This window comes from Dicentrarchus labrax, unplaced genomic scaffold (assembly GCF_905237075.1).
Source record: "Dicentrarchus labrax unplaced genomic scaffold, dlabrax2021, whole genome shotgun sequence".
Lineage (NCBI taxonomy): Eukaryota > Metazoa > Chordata > Actinopteri > Moronidae > Dicentrarchus > Dicentrarchus labrax.
The window spans coordinates 14,830,257-14,848,032 of record NW_026136707.1 but is presented as its reverse complement, the minus strand read 5'-3'; the positions used below and the strand labels follow the sequence as shown (position 1 = coordinate 14,848,032).

General features: G+C 41.3%; 2 protein-coding genes across 2 annotated transcripts; both read left to right on the top strand.

Moving 5' to 3' along the window:
- The first annotated feature begins 3,911 nt into the window (after positions 1–3,911).
- On the top strand, positions 3,912–5,226 carry LOC127366575 (trypsin-3-like). The gene is made up of 5 exons (XM_051405640.1): positions 3,912–4,015; positions 4,109–4,262; positions 4,434–4,696; positions 4,824–4,960; positions 5,047–5,226. The coding sequence occupies exons 1-5, from the start codon at positions 3,976–3,978 to the stop codon at positions 5,194–5,196; spliced, it is 744 nt and encodes a 247-aa protein (XP_051261600.1). The 5' UTR covers positions 3,912–3,975; the 3' UTR covers positions 5,197–5,226.
- Positions 5,227–12,774: 7,548 nt separating this feature from the next.
- has1 (hyaluronan synthase 1) lies at positions 12,775–16,931 on the top strand. The gene is made up of 5 exons (XM_051405574.1): positions 12,775–12,884; positions 13,925–14,621; positions 14,715–14,940; positions 15,084–15,216; positions 15,335–16,931. The coding sequence occupies exons 2-5, from the start codon at positions 13,938–13,940 to the stop codon at positions 16,008–16,010; spliced, it is 1,719 nt and encodes a 572-aa protein (XP_051261534.1). The 5' UTR covers positions 12,775–12,884; positions 13,925–13,937; the 3' UTR covers positions 16,011–16,931.
- The last annotated feature ends 845 nt before the right edge of the window (positions 16,932–17,776 follow it).

Here is a 17,776-nt window from a genome sequence, read left to right as displayed (position 1 = left end):
GACTGGAGAGGTCTGAAAATCCTTCTCATGTCCTCAGAGTATAGCCCTACCTTTCAGTGGGGAAAATGTTTCATCAGAGTGTTTTACTTCATGGTATTTTCTCCCACATGGTTCCTCTTTACTCTTGGTGTAGCAGGGCCACCGCCCACACATTTGTACATCTGTATGACAAGGTTGTGAGTTAAATGTTTTTTGGTTCCGTTGAAAAATTCCAAAACACAACTTGTCCAGTAATGTGTTTCTTCCCCTTTAATCTGTGAAAACACTGAAGTTGAAGCAACAATACCAACAAGTAAGTAAAGTTTTTTTGATAACACGTTATTTTAAAACAAAATCTACATTAATATGTTACATTTGATGCCATTTGACCCCATGCCCCCCCTCTAGATCCGCCCCTGCTTGAACAGCATCTCGATAAGCCAGCTTCATCAACGGGAATTAAACAGATGTTGAAAAGCACTTGGCCAAAATCTTTCACAGAGTCTGAAAACAGCTGGTTTAGTCCAGCTTCAATTTCAAATAAATTGGAATTGGCAATTCTCATTTCAACATCATAGAGAGCGAACTTGTTGGCACATCACACACACAATTTTGTCACTTACAGAATAAAACCATTATATAAATGATGTGTGCTGAATCAAAACGGCATAAAACCCCCTAACTTTTACATAAAAACACGTCATCAGACAAAGAAGCACCTTAGTGATGGTAGTGGTTCTCATGATCTAAACCACAACAGTTGTTCACACAGTGAAGCACAATGAGGCCCAAATCTTGAACGGATCAGATTCGCACAGTGTGAGCTGCTAGAACCTTCCCAACCTTAAAACTGAGTCCCCTGCTAATGTACACACACACCACACAGGAACTGTGTCCTGCCAATAGTCCAGATGTGAGGGGGAGGAAGTAAGTGAAGAGAGAGAGAGAGTGAGAGAGAGTGAGAGACACTACATATCTGTGTATATGTAACCATGTACTCGCTCTTAGTCTCTGCATGAGTTCAGAGCAACACCCTTATTCGAGTGTGTAGGAGGATTGTATGTGTTATCATTGCCTTTTTCTCTGGATACGTACATATTCAGCAAGTGAGCCCTGAGAGATATTTTACACCAGGTCCAAAAACAATTCATTTTAAGTACAGGAAACAGTTTAAAATAAGCTGACCCAGTTAACTTCATCGCTTGCTTTAGCGAAGTGTTCGGATCCATTTTTAACACAAAAGACTACTGTTTTAGCTAAGGTCTAGACATTATGACTGCTCTCTTTAATTTGATTATGAACACGTCGAGCAATACATACTCCACTTTTCATTTCTGTGCTAAAATGTGTGTGTGTTTTTTTGTTCCTGTATAGTTTTGTAACAGAATTTAAAGGCAGAGCAGTTTGCTGGTGTCTGTAGGGGATATTAATAGCTATCCCAAGGCTATAGTTTGAGGGAAGCCTTCAGAGCCCAGGGCTTGCCAGAGTTCTTGATTTACCAACCAAACGTGCAATTATGTGTATGCCGCGCAAATACCAATTTGGGTGTGTAAAACAACTAGTGGAGGTTTAAAGGGAATTTGGTTTTAGCAGAGGGTGATATATGCAGTTGGAGTTTGGGGTTTATTATTCACTAAAACAGCTGGGAGGGTGGGGGAGAAACCTGAAAGGCACAACTAAAATGTATGTAAGACTGTGTATGGGACACTGAAGTACTAATGACATACTCTGTCTCAGAGTGTCACTGTTATACACCCAGTATTTTCCGTTGCTGTTGAGTGCAAAACACTGTGAGCTCACAGCATTTCTAAATCCTTTTGTGAAACGGTGGTACACTATACTAACTGTTGTGTTGAAACTTCTAGACACTGTCATAAAGACTCAAATAGTGGGAATCTGCTGTGTGCTGAAACCTCAGAGGTTTGTTGATCTTGTTGACTGGAAATCAAACCCTTGTCTCACTAGTGTGGAGAGGTCAGGAATTTTGTTTTTCAAGTCAAAACCAGTGCCAACGTCTATCGCCCCTATGGCTCAGTGACAGTTTTTTTCCACGAAATACACCACACACGGGGAAAAAAAGCTGAACCTCAATAACCCAAACCACTTCCTTACATTCGTCCCTACTTTCAACCACAACGCCTGTCCCCCCTCAGCAGACCTAAGGGATACATGAATAACCAGCTTGGGCTCTGTCAGACAGCAAACAAGCCTGGCAATGCAGTTCTTTGACACAGTGCTCCCTCTGTCTGTCCGAGGATATTTTGAGGTACAGTGGAATGGGATTAGCAACCGGAACTTGTTAAACTGGGAGCACCAGATGGTGAAACCAATGGAAGTTTTGATCCTTTCCATGTATTGTAACTGAGGGTTAGGGTGACAAAGGCTGAAATTGCTGCGGTTCTGGTCATTATTGAAGGTCAATGGCAATTTTAGGTTGCAGAGACGGCAGCAAAGTTTTTATCTCGCTCCTAAATTCATCCAACTGATCACATCCTGAATGCTTTTGTGCAGATGTGCAACTAAACAGGCATCTGGGTGTCATATGTGAGACTATCAAAGACATTTCTGTGCAACTGGCGCAGGGACTCGCATTTGTTTCACATTTTAACTATTTTGGCAATTTAGTTTTCTCTAATAAATGGCACTTAAATACCCTCTAGTCTGTTTACTATTGAAAACTTAATGAACATGTATGGCATAGGTCTAGTGAAATCTAGACACAACAAGTGAACAAACATAAGATCACAGCAGTGAACACATGTGCAACCTGAGATGTTTTTATCTTTACAGAGAGTACGTTTCTCTGCATAATGTGCCAAGTTGTTGCACTTGTTTGAAATCAAAGAATACAAGTGATGATTTATGCAGGTTGCAAAAGGGATGAGGCAGACGTTGTGTGTGCCACACAGTAATGAGGAGGGGAGAACTTGCCTGTGCTGGATGGGAATGCGTTATATTTTAGCCCTAAGTGTATAATCATAGGGTTTGGTTAAATGTACCCTCACATTTAAATGTTTTCCTGTCTGGTGCTGATAAACACCTATGCTTATACATGAGTAACGGAGCCTTGTACCTCTCAGTACATCTTCATTCTGACACATTGACTCAGCAGTGACTTTTGCAATGTCCAAACAGTAAAAGTGTTTATTTCCTTTTGATATTTCATACCCAAACCACAGAGATACAGATCCCAACACAACTAACACAATACTTGTAAAAAACAGGAAACTGAAAATGCTGATCACATTTCCTGAGAAATCTTAGATACATTTTAGGGTAAAATGTTCTAAAACATTCAGAATCAGAATCAAAATCTTCATATCCTGTATTGCAACACAGTTTACACATAGCATTCTTTCTTCTTAGGAATAAGCAGAGCATTACAACAGTAAGGTAATGCTTTCTGTATTTCTTGGCTCTTTGGATGTTTAAAAATGGCACATTTGCAATAGCCCACTTTTACCTTGGCCCCCACCTAAGTTACAGACACCTCTTACTCAACATCCGCAAGTGAATGTTTGTGGTTCACTTGAAGTCAGTACACCTCGCATATCCAGTGTGAGATTGTGTAATAAACCTGATCATGGTGACATAGCTTTATAAAACATTTACTGATGCCACAGTGAAATTAAATCAGGAGAGAAATTACTCAAAATCTCATGAAAAACATTCAACAACATAAACACATGCAGTGTGTGCTGACTTACAGCATACTAACAAAGGGGAATTCCAAATGTCAGTATTTGCAATTTCCTCTACCAAGCTGTTTTTCCCATGTTATTTTTCCAGTACTGAACTGAAATGTTGTTTTCTGTCTTTAACTCTATAATGTACATTAAACCCGGTGTTCTGGGGAAATGTAACACATGTTTAGTGTTTGAGGTGTATCTGTGACGATAGAAGACCTTGAGAGAAAGGAGATAAGAGGACTCAAATACCTGAAACTAAGCAGGTGAGAGCACATTAATCTTCCGGCCAGACAGACAGACAGAAGGCATGAAGCTTTTCCTTCTACTCACTCTCGTTGGAGGGGCAGGTATAGTACAGAATAAATGACAGATTGCCAATCCACTGATAACATTTCCTCTGTTTTTGTCACTTCTTTATTTTTATTTTTTAATATCTGCAGTTGCCCTGAGGGAGGATGACAAGATCGTTGGAGGGTATGAGTGTCCAAAAAATTCTGTGCCCCACCAAGTGTCTCTCTTTACTGGGTACAACTTCTGTGGTGGGACTCTTCTGTCTGATGAGTGGGTGCTGTCTGCTGCACACTGCAAAACAAAGTAAGAAAGACGATGTGTAACCTCTGTTTACTGCAGCTGGTTACCACTGATTGATTTTTATGTGTGTTTTAAATCCTAAAATGAGGCTTTTTCATTGTGATTTCTCCTCAAGCTAGTTCTCAGGGCAGCAGGAGTACAAGGTAACCTTTAAGATGGGTTTATTTGTTCCAGGTCAAATGTAGAAGTTCGACTGGGAGAGCACGACATCTGGGAATCTGAGGGGACTGAGCAGCACATCATGTCTGCCAAGTTTATCCGTCACCCTGATTACAACTCCCGCACACAGGACAGTGATATCATGCTGATCAAACTGAGTCGACCTGCCACTTTTAACAGCTACGTACGTCCTGCTCCACTTCCTTCAAAGTGTGCCAGAGATGGGACAATGTGCAAAATCTCTGGATGGGGTAGTCTTCGTCCCAGCAATGAGGGCAGTAAGTTACGCACTGTTAAGTAGATTTAAGCTATAGAGAAATCTGACTGTATATGCTGAGAGTGCTCCTCTTCTTGTCATTATTGTACATAATTGATTGATTCCTACTCTTTTTCTGTCTTTTCCAGCGAGGTACCCTGATAAGTTGCAGTGCCTGGATGCCCCTCTCCTGAGTGATGACACATGCTTCAATGCATATCCTTTCCAAATCACTGAAAACATGATCTGCGCTGGCTATCTGGAGGGAGGGAAGGACTCCTGCCAGGTAATATAGAGATCATGGATTGTGTTTTTGCCTCTTGATATGAAGGGTGCCAAGTGAAGATAACCTCACCTTTATTTTATCTTCAGGGTGACTCCGGAGGTCCGATGATGTGTGACGGAGAACTCCAAGGAGTTGTGTCTTGGGGGCATGGCTGCGCTCTGAGAAAAAAGCCTGGGGTGTACACAAAAGTTTGCAATTACATCTCCTGGATCAAGAACACCATGGCGTCTGGCTGAGCATTTAAGATATTAAAGTCAACAATATGATGTGCTGTGTGTACAGTGTGGTTTATAAAGGTCTATTAGTGTACCATTAGAAATAGAATAATATCCTGTGTGAAAAGAAACCCATCTGCCTCTCTCCTCATGTCTCCCCACACTGATACACAGTAGTGACAAGAAGCTACAGCTCTCACCCAGACTTTACATTACAGTAAAATGTCAGGTGTCTAAAACAAGTATGTCATTAGCATGTGTATTTGAAAAGCCACTAGTGCCGAGTACCATAATTGATAGCTTTGGCAAGTGTGACAGTAAATCAAAATGGAAAGAATGAAAGAGTGTAATATACTGTGTTACAGATGTAGCTGCCTCCCATGCTGTCCCAGTATTTGGGCTGTATGAGCTCTGACTCGGAATGACTTAACAGTGACTGGGCAGACATGTTCCTTACTCAAGGATGCCTCAGTACAACACAGAACAGTTGAGAAACAAACCTAACATTTACAGTCAGCCAACAGTAAATCACCAGGGGCAGAAAATGTTGCTACACTGCTCTCTGTGGGTTCAAACTATAAAACATGTTGCACACTCTGGCCACACTCCATAATCACTTATGGAGCACTGCTACATATGTGGTACGTAGACAGCTGAGTATCCAGTAACTTTGTTTTAACTATAGCTCATGAAAACTATGAGATTACAGTTGGAGTTCCTGGTGCAGCACGGATTTTAAAAGTTTTTTGTTTTTAATTAAAATGGAAATGTGGACATTATCAGTTTCAAGCACCTAAAGGGGTAGTTAACTCCCTGCCAGTGACACCACTCTGTAACCCCTTTGTGGCAATCAAGCAGCATCAGGTGCACATATGAGAATATTCAATCACAGAATCCACAAATGATTTAAATGGATTTTGGTTGCTTGGGTGTGGTGCAGAGCGGAGGAGTGAGTCACCAGACATTTGCTTGACCACCAAATAAAGAGGTTTCTGAGGACTCATGTGCTATGTACAATAAATAGCTCTCATCTCTATGAAGCATGCTGGAAAACATGGTTTTGGATAGGATGTTGATTCTGTTGAACATAGATGTCCATGTTTTGAATCCTACAGAATTCCACAAACCATGTTTACCAGTTACTTAGAAGTTATGGCAGCTTGGTCAAAAGAGTCCTTCTCTCTGTAGTGTCCTTTACAGCATATGTCCTTGATGTGGCCACAGAGTACTACAGTTTATCCTCAGCAATGATTTGCCAGGGACGGGTCAGACCAAACCAGCAGTTTAGCCATGACCTTTTCATAAAAACTGAGCTATAAAAAGGAAATAGCATAGAAACATAGCTGACAATCCGAACAATAATTTGATAATAGTGAATAATATGTGAAAAGATTTAATAAAATACCATGTCATTTATATCCAATGAATTAATTTAATGAATGAATGAATTAGTTGCATATGACACAGCGAATGTAAAGTACAGTACTGCAGTACTCAGATCCAGCATATAAAACTAGAGTTTGCATCAGCAAAGCAAGATTATCTACAGCAGTGGTTCACAACCTACCAAAAGTAGTTTTGAATGAATTCTATTATAGGGAAACAATAACAGTCTTTAGCAACATAGTATATTATACTGTACAGGAAAATAGTAATATTTTTTGAACCATTGCCTCCACCTCACAACATAAATAAACAACAATGAATAAGATTAAAATAAGGTAACAGATACAAACCAAAACGTGAAGAACATACAGTAAACCAATCAAATCTAAGTAATACATGCGGGACAGTAGGCAAGTTTGTGTGGATGGACTTTGCAGATGTATTTCTCATATGTGCAGCACGTCGTACTTGTTTCACAGTCCTTCTTTGGTGGGCAGAATTGGCATCTGCTCCTCTTTCCCTCCCCAGCTGCAGCATCAGGTGGATCCGGATAAGATTCAGCTCCCTCAACAGCTTTCACAAGTTCTGCAGAGGCTGCTGTGCAGGGGAGGCGCTCCCTTTTTTGAATGTATGCAGTAACAAGTGCCTTTCCCAGCTGCTCCAGCAATATCTGCCTCTTTTGCCGCTTGCCATGCATCCAGTTGGGATCGATCTTGTTCCATATCACAAAGGCATTGTAGGAGGACATATCAATGATGTTATGGAAGATGACCAGGGGCCAGTGGACAGTCTTCCTCCTGCAGTTGTAGGTTCCTATCACCTTGACCAGGTTGTCCACGCCCCCTTTGTTGTGGTTGTAGTCCAGGATGATGGCTGGTCAGTCGCTTTGGGCAGTGTGCACAGGAGGTCCACATTCTTGTTCTTCTTTGGGAGGTAAAAGAGTGTTGGTGAAGGCAAACTTTGATGAGCAGGCTTCCCTCCCCCTTGTTGTGAGGAGTGCAGGTGGGAGCTCAGGCTTGTTCTTTCTAACTTTCCCAACCATGGTAATCTTCTGGTGCTATTGGAAAGTGTAAATCTTGCAGCTATCTAGCGACATTTCACCGAGACACACCCCCTTTTGGTCGTAATTTCAGCCGTCCAGCTCGGGGTACCTCAGGGTACACCGAGATAAACAAGGACGAACGTACGAGCCGCAAAACAAAGATGGCAGCGCCCATATTGAGATGTATTTTCTTTGTATTTGTACTACGTTGGTCTTTTTAATGTCGATTTTAAATGCCCCTACACATTTGTTTACATTGCTGCTTTAGTACGGTCACCAATTTATGCATTGCATGGTGTTATTGTGCGTGCAATACAATGTAAAGTTTTGTTTTCGAGCTGGTTTGCTAAATAGGCTAATGTAGCTAACAATAACACTAGCCTGCCACTGCCCCTGGTGGCCCCTGGTGGCCCCTGGAGGCCCCTGGTGGCCCCTGGTGGCTCGAGACAAACGCCACAACACTTGTTGAAATTGAATTAGGCGAAAATGGCAAAATATTATGGAAATGTAAGACTTGCAATAACAGAATTACTTGAGATGTTAGCGTTTCTGTAGAAAAACACTATTATTATTTCACATTGAGCTTGTTTAGAAGAGCCACAAGCAATAACAAGACAAAGACAAATGGAACGCTGTAAGTGGTACAAGCCAGGCAATGACGTCACGTTCTCGCGGCAGGGGATTTACGAGACAAATGGATAGCAGCAGAATCTTTAGGAGCTGCTGGTCGATCAGGTATTTTTGTGTTTTGAATTTATTGCTCTCAGTTTGTTTATCTTAAACAAACAAAAACATATAAAACACAAAAAAATTTTACCCAAGTAATGTCAAACATACAAAAGAAAATGTTTTCCGTGTCTGCTGAAATAAACCTATCACGCAGCAATGACAAACCCACCAGTGGAACCGGCATGGTGGAAGAGGAACTTTTTACTTAGTCTGGTTAATTTTTTGGTTCACAACCTCTTTATTTTGCATTGTGGTAGGTCTGAAAACAGTTTCTGTCCTTGTTCAGGCAAAGATGGACCTTACATTACATGTTTGTCTTACCTTAACTTTTTCAAAATTGGCAAAAATATCTTTGGAAAACCACTTGTGGGTTACCGATTGACGGCAGCCATTTTGGATGTCTCAATTGAAGGCCCTCTGGTGCATGAATTACTGATCCCTGGTGGATTATTCGTGCACTGCATGTGTGTGTTTCAGAAAAGAAAATGATCACACTGATGATGTAGAGATCTTAAAAACTCATGTATCAAATATGATACACTTGGTGTTACAGGGCCGTATCTGTGAATATTGATTTAGAATCTTCTTCTCTTTCATCTAATGTAACATATACTGAACAAAATTATAAAGGCAACACTTTTGTTTTTGCCCCCATTCATCATGAGCTGAACTCAAAGATCTTGTTGTGGCAGAAAGAGGTGGATCAAAAAAGGAATCTTTCTCTATGTACACAAAAGGCCTATTTTTCTCAAATATTGTTCACAAATCTGTCAAAATCTGTGTTAGTGAGCACTTCTCCTTTGCTGAGATAATCCATCCACCTCACAGGTGTGGCATATCAAGATGCTGATCAGACAGCATGGGTATTGCACAGGTGTGCCTGAGGCTGGCCACAATAAAAGGCCACTCAATGCCACAGCACAATGCCACAGATGTCGCAAGTTTTGAAGGAGCGTGCAATTGGCATGCTGACTGTAGGAATGTTCACCAGAGCTGTTGCCCTTGAATTGAATGTTCATTTCTCTACCATAAGCCGTCTCCAAAGGCGTTCAGAGAATTTGGCAGTACATCCAACCGGCCTCACAACCACAGACCATGTGTAACCACACCGGCCCAGGACCTCCACATCCAGCATCTTCACCTCCAAGATCATCTGAAACCAGCCACTTGGACAGCTGCTGCAACAATCGGTTTGCATAACCAAAGAATTTCTGCACAAACTGTCAGGAACGTCTCAGGGAAGCTCATCTGCATGCTCGTCGTCCTTATTGGGGTCTCGACCTGATTGCAGTTCGTCGTCATAACTGACTCGGTTTTCACTGTACAGGGCAGATGGCAGACAGCGTGTATGGCGTCGTGTGGGTAAGCGGTTTGCTGATGTCAATGTTGTGGATCGAGTGGCCCATGGTGGCGGTGGGGTTATGGTATGGGCAGGTGTGTGTTATGGACAACGAACACAGGTGCATTTTATTGATGGCATTTTGAATGCACAGAGATACCGTGATGAGATCCTGAGGCCCATTGTTGTGCCATTCATCCACGACCATCACCTCATGTTGCAGTATGATAATGCAGGGCCCCATGTTGCAAGGATCTCTACACAATTTCTGGAAGCTGAAAATATCCCAGTTCTTTCATGGCCAGCATACTCACCAGACATGTCACCCATTGAACATGTTTGGGATGCTCTGGATCGGCATATACAACAGCGTACTGCATACTGACTGGTTTCCGGACTCCCCTGGACCCCTCCAATACAGTGAAACTGCACATTTTCGAGTGGCCTTTTATTGTGGCCAGCCTCAGGCACACCTGTGCAATACCCTGCTGTCTGATCAGCATCTTGATATGCCACACCTGTGAGGTGGATGGATTATCTCAGCAAAGGAGAAGTGCTCACTAACACAGACTTTGACAGATTTGTGAGCAATATTTAAGAGAAATAGGCCTTTTGTGTACAAAGTCTTAGATCTTTTAGTTCAGCTCATGATGAATGGGGGCAAAAACAAAAGTGTTGCCTTTATAATTTTGTTCAGTGTATGTGTCATTTGAGAAGCCCAGTGAACCTAAGATTAGGTACAGAGAGGCCTCCTTTAGTTATACAAAGCTGCAGTTTTACTCATTTAAATCTTGGTCTTTTATTATCCCATATGAACTATATATATGAATTATATTACATCAATACAAAAGAAAATTAACAGTAAAGAACACATATATTACAAAATATACCTCTGAATGGAACCAGTTGTTCATCCACTGTTACTTCAGTCCCAGGGTTGTAGAGGTATGGCAGACGTTCCAACCACTTCTCCAGACCTCTCTTATGGCCGCAAGTTTGTCTGTCACACGCCTTGCAGGTCTGGACTCACGATTATCAAATCGTATCATTCTTAGAAAAAGTATGAAAAACTTTCAGTGGCATCTTTTCACGGAAAATTACCCTTCCACTCTCTGCATCCCAAAGACTAGACACAGCCTTGCCTCGGGACCTATACGCACCTGCTAAGCTTAGCAGCCCGATGTAGGCACGTGGCAGCAGTTGTCTCCATATTTACGGAAACCCTCCAAATTTGTCATCTCCAGGATGTTTGGTTCTATGGCTGGTGTAATGAACATGCTCAATGTTGAGACGATCTCCTGGGCATGGGCAACTGCATATCTTGTGGGCCCTGGGGTCATCTTTATGACATTTTGTGCTGCCATCCTACCCTTGTTGTTATATGGTGACCAGGACCATGTTATTTTTCTGTTCTTTGACAAAAATGGCTCTCTTTCAGCTCGGGGGATTTCTTCTTCATCGGAAGATGATTGATTGTGCTCTGGGTCGTATTCTTTCCCATCTTCTTCAGATACCTCCTCCTGTTCTAAATAACCGTCCTCTTGTTCCTCCTGGACATCTAAAAAAAAGACCTGCTGGGCAGTGAAACGTGCACTGAACTTGAACTTCAGTCAAATGTGGAATAGAGACTGTGCACATATGCCACAGAGTTTTCTTTGATTCATTAGCACGCCAAGCATCATTGAAAACATAACACAGAATCTGGCAAAAAAAGATGCCTGTTAGGTATGTCAGATTCTAATATTTTTAAATACATAATACAGACAGAGAATTATATAAATACTTATTAAAAATATCAGGAAAACTCTTCTGTGATGTAACATTCACAGGAAATATTCTGCTCAGTTCATTGTACAGGTCATCAGTTGTTGTGTACAGTTAATGTTATGCATTGAATATACAATGAAACATTCATAAAATAAGGTCATCAGTTAGAAATGATAGAAAAAGGAGTCCCTTAACGAAAAAAGGTCAGGAACTAATGCTCTACAGCACAGTGCTGTAAAGCACATTAATAAAAACATACAGATCTCATCATCACACATGCAATAACCAGTATGTCAAGCCAGTTTAACCATCCCTTGTCTGCCACAGCCACCACACATGACATAAGCTGCCTGGTGGCTTCTATTTGGGTCTGACATGAAGCGTGTTGACGGCTCAGGCCAGCTCCTGTGGCTAAGGGTGTGGACCCTCATGAGCAGTCAACAGATTTCCCCGTAAAGAAACTATCCAGAGATGTAATCATGGTTAAGTCAGGACAGTGGCAGCAACTCAGTGAACCAGAAGGAGCAAGATTAGAAGTGAAAGAGACAATACTTCCTTTTACTCAGTGACACCAACTTGGCCTCCTCTCCTATTACACTTCACAACTTCCTACTTTTTTTTTTTAATTTTTTTTAACTTTTGCAGTTTCAGATGGGAGCCAACAGAGGGCAACATCCAACCTCTGTAAAAGCTTGATTGCAGCTTCTGGGATTACTTATCTTCTCTCTCAAGGTTAATGTGATCGAATACCTCTACATTCACACAGTGGAGCACATTTTCTGGCAAAACGGAATAATTGTCTTGAACTACTGACTGCAATATCTGCACAGATACCTATATACCTGTATACACCTCTAAGCTACAGCTGAATGGGCAAAATGAAATAAAATGTTTAATGTGTTATTAAACTAGGGATTGGTTAGTGTTTAAGTCTGAGGCAGGTTAAGGTTGACTGTAAGAGGCAAATTGTGGTTGAGATAAGAGCAAACCTCAGAAAAGGCAACCACAAAAGTCCTCCTAGAGGTTCCAGATAAAGAAATATGGATTGGTTGAATGGAGTACAAGTTAAAACAATGAGAAGATATACAGACCAAACATTTGGTCTCCAATGTGTCTATTTGTAGCTCCCATGGCGAAAAAAGTTTGGGAACCTCTTTCAGTCTTGTCACAGACTTTTACGGCAAATCATCTCTATGGCAAAATAGAAAACAAAGCGGCCGTATGCGCCGCGCACACTGGAGGCAGCGGGACCACCGCCTTGCTCCTGACGCACTGCTGAGTCAGCGGGGGCGAGCGTAATTGATCATTCCAAAAAGCGCGCACATGCCTCCATCCCGTGTCAACCTGGTGGCATATAAAGCCAAGAAACTTCTCTCCAATTTCCCGGACAAGAGAAACACCGAGTGGATGTCTCGCAAATTTAAAGCCAGGGGAACTTGACATAAGGTAATAAGTTTAGTGACGGTTTTTGGTCCTGTTTTGCTGATACATTGCTTGTAGACTCATAAATACAATGTAATTTAATTTGAATTGTTGTTAGTTGTAATTCAAATAAAAACAGAATCATGGTCAGTTATTAATGATGATATGATTTAAAAACAGATATTAGATTTCTGCTAGTGGTAAGATGCCTGGTGCTTTTACATCTTACATTCATATTTACTCTTATTAGTTGATGCTTATTTATTATTTGATTATTAATTTAGTCAATTGATAAACACGGGTGTTACTTATTGCTTATAGTGACTTTTTTGGTCATCTACAGTTTTCTATCAGAATGAGATATTGTGCTTGTTAAGTATAGTTTATAGTTAATCTGCAGTATTTTAAATGTTCTACATTGTTTTAAATATATATATATAAGATTTCATTGAATACATTCAAATAAGTAAGAAATATATGTCTTATGGATTGTCACTGATATGTCACCTGGATTGTTTTCATGTGTTTTTATACAGTAAGGCACACAGGGTTTAAAAAATAATAGACTGGAGCTGAAGTTTAAGTAACGTTAAGTCTGAAGTGAAGATCTAAGAGAAGGAAAATAATTTATTTAAATTCAACCATTGACCTTATTTTATTTAGTCGATTTAATTCATTTCATTTATTTATTTTCTCTCATATTTAAGTAACCGGTGGACAGGAGCTTTACATGCATCTGTTAAACCAACAAACTTAAAACAAACAAAAAATGCATTTAACAATAGTAATTACTAATATATGAGGACAATGGTTTATTCATATGGAGATATTGTTGCACATTTAAATGAAACTGTACTGAGGGATTTTGGGCGCATACACTTCTCAGATCTGGTAGCTGTCCTATTTTCCGACTTGTAGGCTATAGCTTGTTAACGTGTCTTACAACAGTGCACATAAAACAATACACATGTTTTTTCCCAAACCACAGTGAATGACTGTGTACATTTTCAGCACGACCAGGTCCAGTAGAAGCCATAACATGTGGTGTCTTTGTGTCTCTTAAGGTAAAGAAACACAATGGAGGTGAAACCTTTACTGAAGAAGCTGGGCTCAATAATCCGTGCCATCTTTACTTTCCTCTTTGCTCTGCTGGTGCTGGGTTTGATGGTGTGGGCATATGTGGATGGTTACCAGCTAGCGACCTCCATGTATGGAATCATGTCCTTTGGTTTTTATGGACTACTCCTTGGACTCCATGTGATGATCCAGAGCTTCTTCGCCTTCATTGAACACCGGCGAATGAAAGCTCACACAGATGCGTGCACCTTTACCAAGACCATCGGCTTCACTATATCGGCTTTCCAGGAGGATCCCGTCTATCTCAGAGAGTGCCTCAACTCCATCAGGGCTCTAATGTATCCCCCTGAGCTGCTGCGAATCATCATGGTGATAGATGGGAACACAGATGATGACCAATACATGATGGACATGTTCCGAGAGGTGTTTGCTGACCAAGACCCCAGCTGTTATGTGTGGAAGAACAACTACCATACATGGGACCCCACCCAGGCCCAGAAAGACGTGGAAATGGGCCCGGGAGGCGATGCTGATTATAGCATAGGAGAGGATCCACAGAGAAAAGAGGTAGAGCGCCTGATCCAAAGCAACAGGTGCGTGTGCATCATGCAGAAGTGGGGCGGCAAGCGAGAGGTGATGTACACAGCGTTTAAAGCACTCGGGTCATCAGTGGACTATATACAGGTATCTATTTTTCTCTTAGAATTTATACTCCTGATGTACTTGACAAAGATCACTTTATGAAAGTATGTTTTAATGACATTTCTCCTTCCCCAGGTGTGTGACTCAGACACCAAGCTGGACCCTCTGGCCACCGTGGAGTTGTGTAAAGTGTTGGAGAGCAACCCGAAGTATGGTGCTGTGGGAGGAGATGTGATGGTCCTTAATATGAAAGAATCTTTCATCAGCTTCATGAGCAGTCTTAGGTACTGGATGGCTTTCAACATCGAGAGGGCCTGCCAGTCCTTTTTCAACTGTGTGTCCTGCATAAGCGGCCCTTTGGGTAAGGAAAGATTATTTTTTTTCTGTGATGTGTATCAGAGTAATGATTCTACATGTAAAGCAGGGGTAGTCGTGGCTTTAATGCGCACATTGTCACTAATACTTCTTTTGTGTGTTCGTGGTTTCTTGAACTGCTCCATGCAGGTCTGTACAGGAACGATCTCCTGCAGCAGTTTCTGGAGTCCTGGTACAATCAGAAGTTTTTGGGAAGTCACTGCACATTTGGTGACGACAGACATCTTACCAACCGTATGCTGAGCATGGGCTATGGCACAAAGTAAGAAGCGTATCAATATTGTTCACAGAAATGACATCAGACACAATTATCTCGATGGTGTGATTCTTTGATGTAATGACGAAGGTTTCATAGATGTTATTTTTGCCCTTATCTGTAGATTCACAGCCCGCTCCAAATGCTACACAGAGACACCTGCTCAGTTTCTACGCTGGCTCAACCAGCAAACTCGCTGGACGAAATCTTACTTCCGCGAGTGGCTCTACAATGCAATGTGGTGGCACAAGCACCACCTCTGGATGACCTATGAGTCCATCGTCTCAGGCGTTTTCCCCTTCTTTGTCACCGCCACCATCATCCAGCTGTTTTGGACAGGCACGCTGTGGGACCTCCTCTGGATCCTGTGCTGCATCCAGCTGATTGGGCTGGTGAAAGCGGCTTACGCCTGCATCCTGCGCAGAAATATGGTGATGGTGTTTATGTCCCTGTACTCGGTTATGTACATGACCAGCTTGCTGCCTGCTAAGTACTTTGCCATTCTCACCATGAACAAAAGCAGCTGGGGGACATCAGGCAGGCGTAAGATAGTAGGAAACTACATGCCCCTCCTCCCTTTGTCAGTGTGGGCAACCATTTTATTAAGTGGGCTCACTTACAGAATCTACAAGGAAAGTCAACTGGACTGGTTAACTGCAGCCAAGATATTGGAGACCAGGTTTCTTATCTTTGGCTGTGTGGCCTACGTGTGCTACTGGCTGGTTATGATTGTCCTCTACTGGGCGTGGTTCCGCAAGTTATGTAGGAAACGTGGAAAAGGTTACACAGTGAGTGTGTAGGTCCGAAGTGATGATCTAAGAAAAGGAGGATAATTTATTTGAATTCAACCACTGGCCTTATTTTATTTAGTCGATTTAATTTATTTATTTTGTCTCATATTTTAGTAACTGATGGACAGGAGCTTTATATGCAGCTGCTAAACCAACAAACGTAAAACAAACAAACACAAAAAATCAATATAAAAAGTAATCACTTATATATGAGGACAAATGTTTGATTCATATGTTGATATTGTTGCACATTTAAATGAAACTGTACTGAGGGATTTTGGGCGCATGCACTTTTTTTCTCTTTGTCAGATTATGATGGCAGTAATGGCCTTCCATCAGATATTTATTCGAGATATCCAAATATTGGAAAAGTGCAATTGTTTTAACTTTTTCTGTATTTAAGGGTGTGAGTAATGGAGCTATATGTATGTATGAGTTATATGTATGTAGACTACTTTAACTCCACTTACACATTCTTGACTGTGTAAGTTTAGTGACTATTACTCCACCACTGTTGTTGTTATTGCACTGAATCCTGGATGGCACTTTCTGTATTGCTGCAGACCTACTTGAAAATGTTACAGTATTGCTCAGTGGAAAAAAAACCCTGTACCTCTTTGAGAAAACTGGACGATGACATTGTGGCTGAGGACCCAACATGGAGTCATTTACTTAAACCTGAAACAATGCAATGAGGATTGATGTGTAAATATTTAAATTGCATTTCATCTAATTGCTGTATACCTACTCTGTTGGTAGTATGGGTGTACTGTGTAAAATGCCCTTTATTTAATTTGATATTACGGAGGAACATGTAAGTTCTTGTTCATATATTTTCTAAGCAATACACTTGTTGTAATGACTGGAAATTGTCTGAAAATGTGAAAAATATATTGTTTGGGGAAATTGTGGCAAAATGAGAAAATAAAATATTTTTTTAACATGTAAAGTTCTGTAATCACATTATTAATAGACAACAGAAATAATGTCGTCATGACTTCTATGACTCTATATATAAGATCGCCCCACCCAGATCTGATGTAACCCTCCCTACATTAACACATGAAACAACCAGAAATGCTATAGTGTGGTTTCTGCATTGTTTTCCATGGTTTGGGGTTTAACTGGCCCTCTTCTATTTATGTCATATTGTTGTACCCTCTTTGCATAACATGCGTGGATGGAATTATTCATTTACATTTTAGTCCCAGTTTGCAATGCAAACATGCAAACGTGCTTTTGGTATCCATAGCCGTGAAGTTCCAGATCGGAGCTCAATACTGATTGCCTCACGCTCCCCTTGCCCTTAGGAGAAACTCACGAAAAATGCCTAAATCTTATCTAGAGACCGCTTTTGATTTGTCAGTCTGGGCTAGGTAGAAACATGGCAGTTCAACATGGCAGATGCCGTAGAAGACCTGCACCCTCTGTAGACAAAAGGGCCCCCTCTAATGAGCGAAATACAATGATTCTTATGTTCAGGTGATTACACACTAATGAAAACTTATGACTGTGGTATTCGATTTCTACCTTCTTCTGCCAATAAATCCCCCGAGATATGGGCAGAGAAGCCCTTGTCAGGGTGTCCTGGTAGCTGACGTGGTAGCACTGGTGCGTCCCTGCTACAGCGGCCATGGGTTCGACTTGCACCTGCGGCCCTTTGCTGCGTGTCATCCCCCCTCTCCCCCTTTCCTGTCACTATTGATGAAAGGCAATAAAAAGCCCCCAAAAACATTTAAAAAGAAGGGTTATTCTCCCTACCCTTTCCTCTTTTT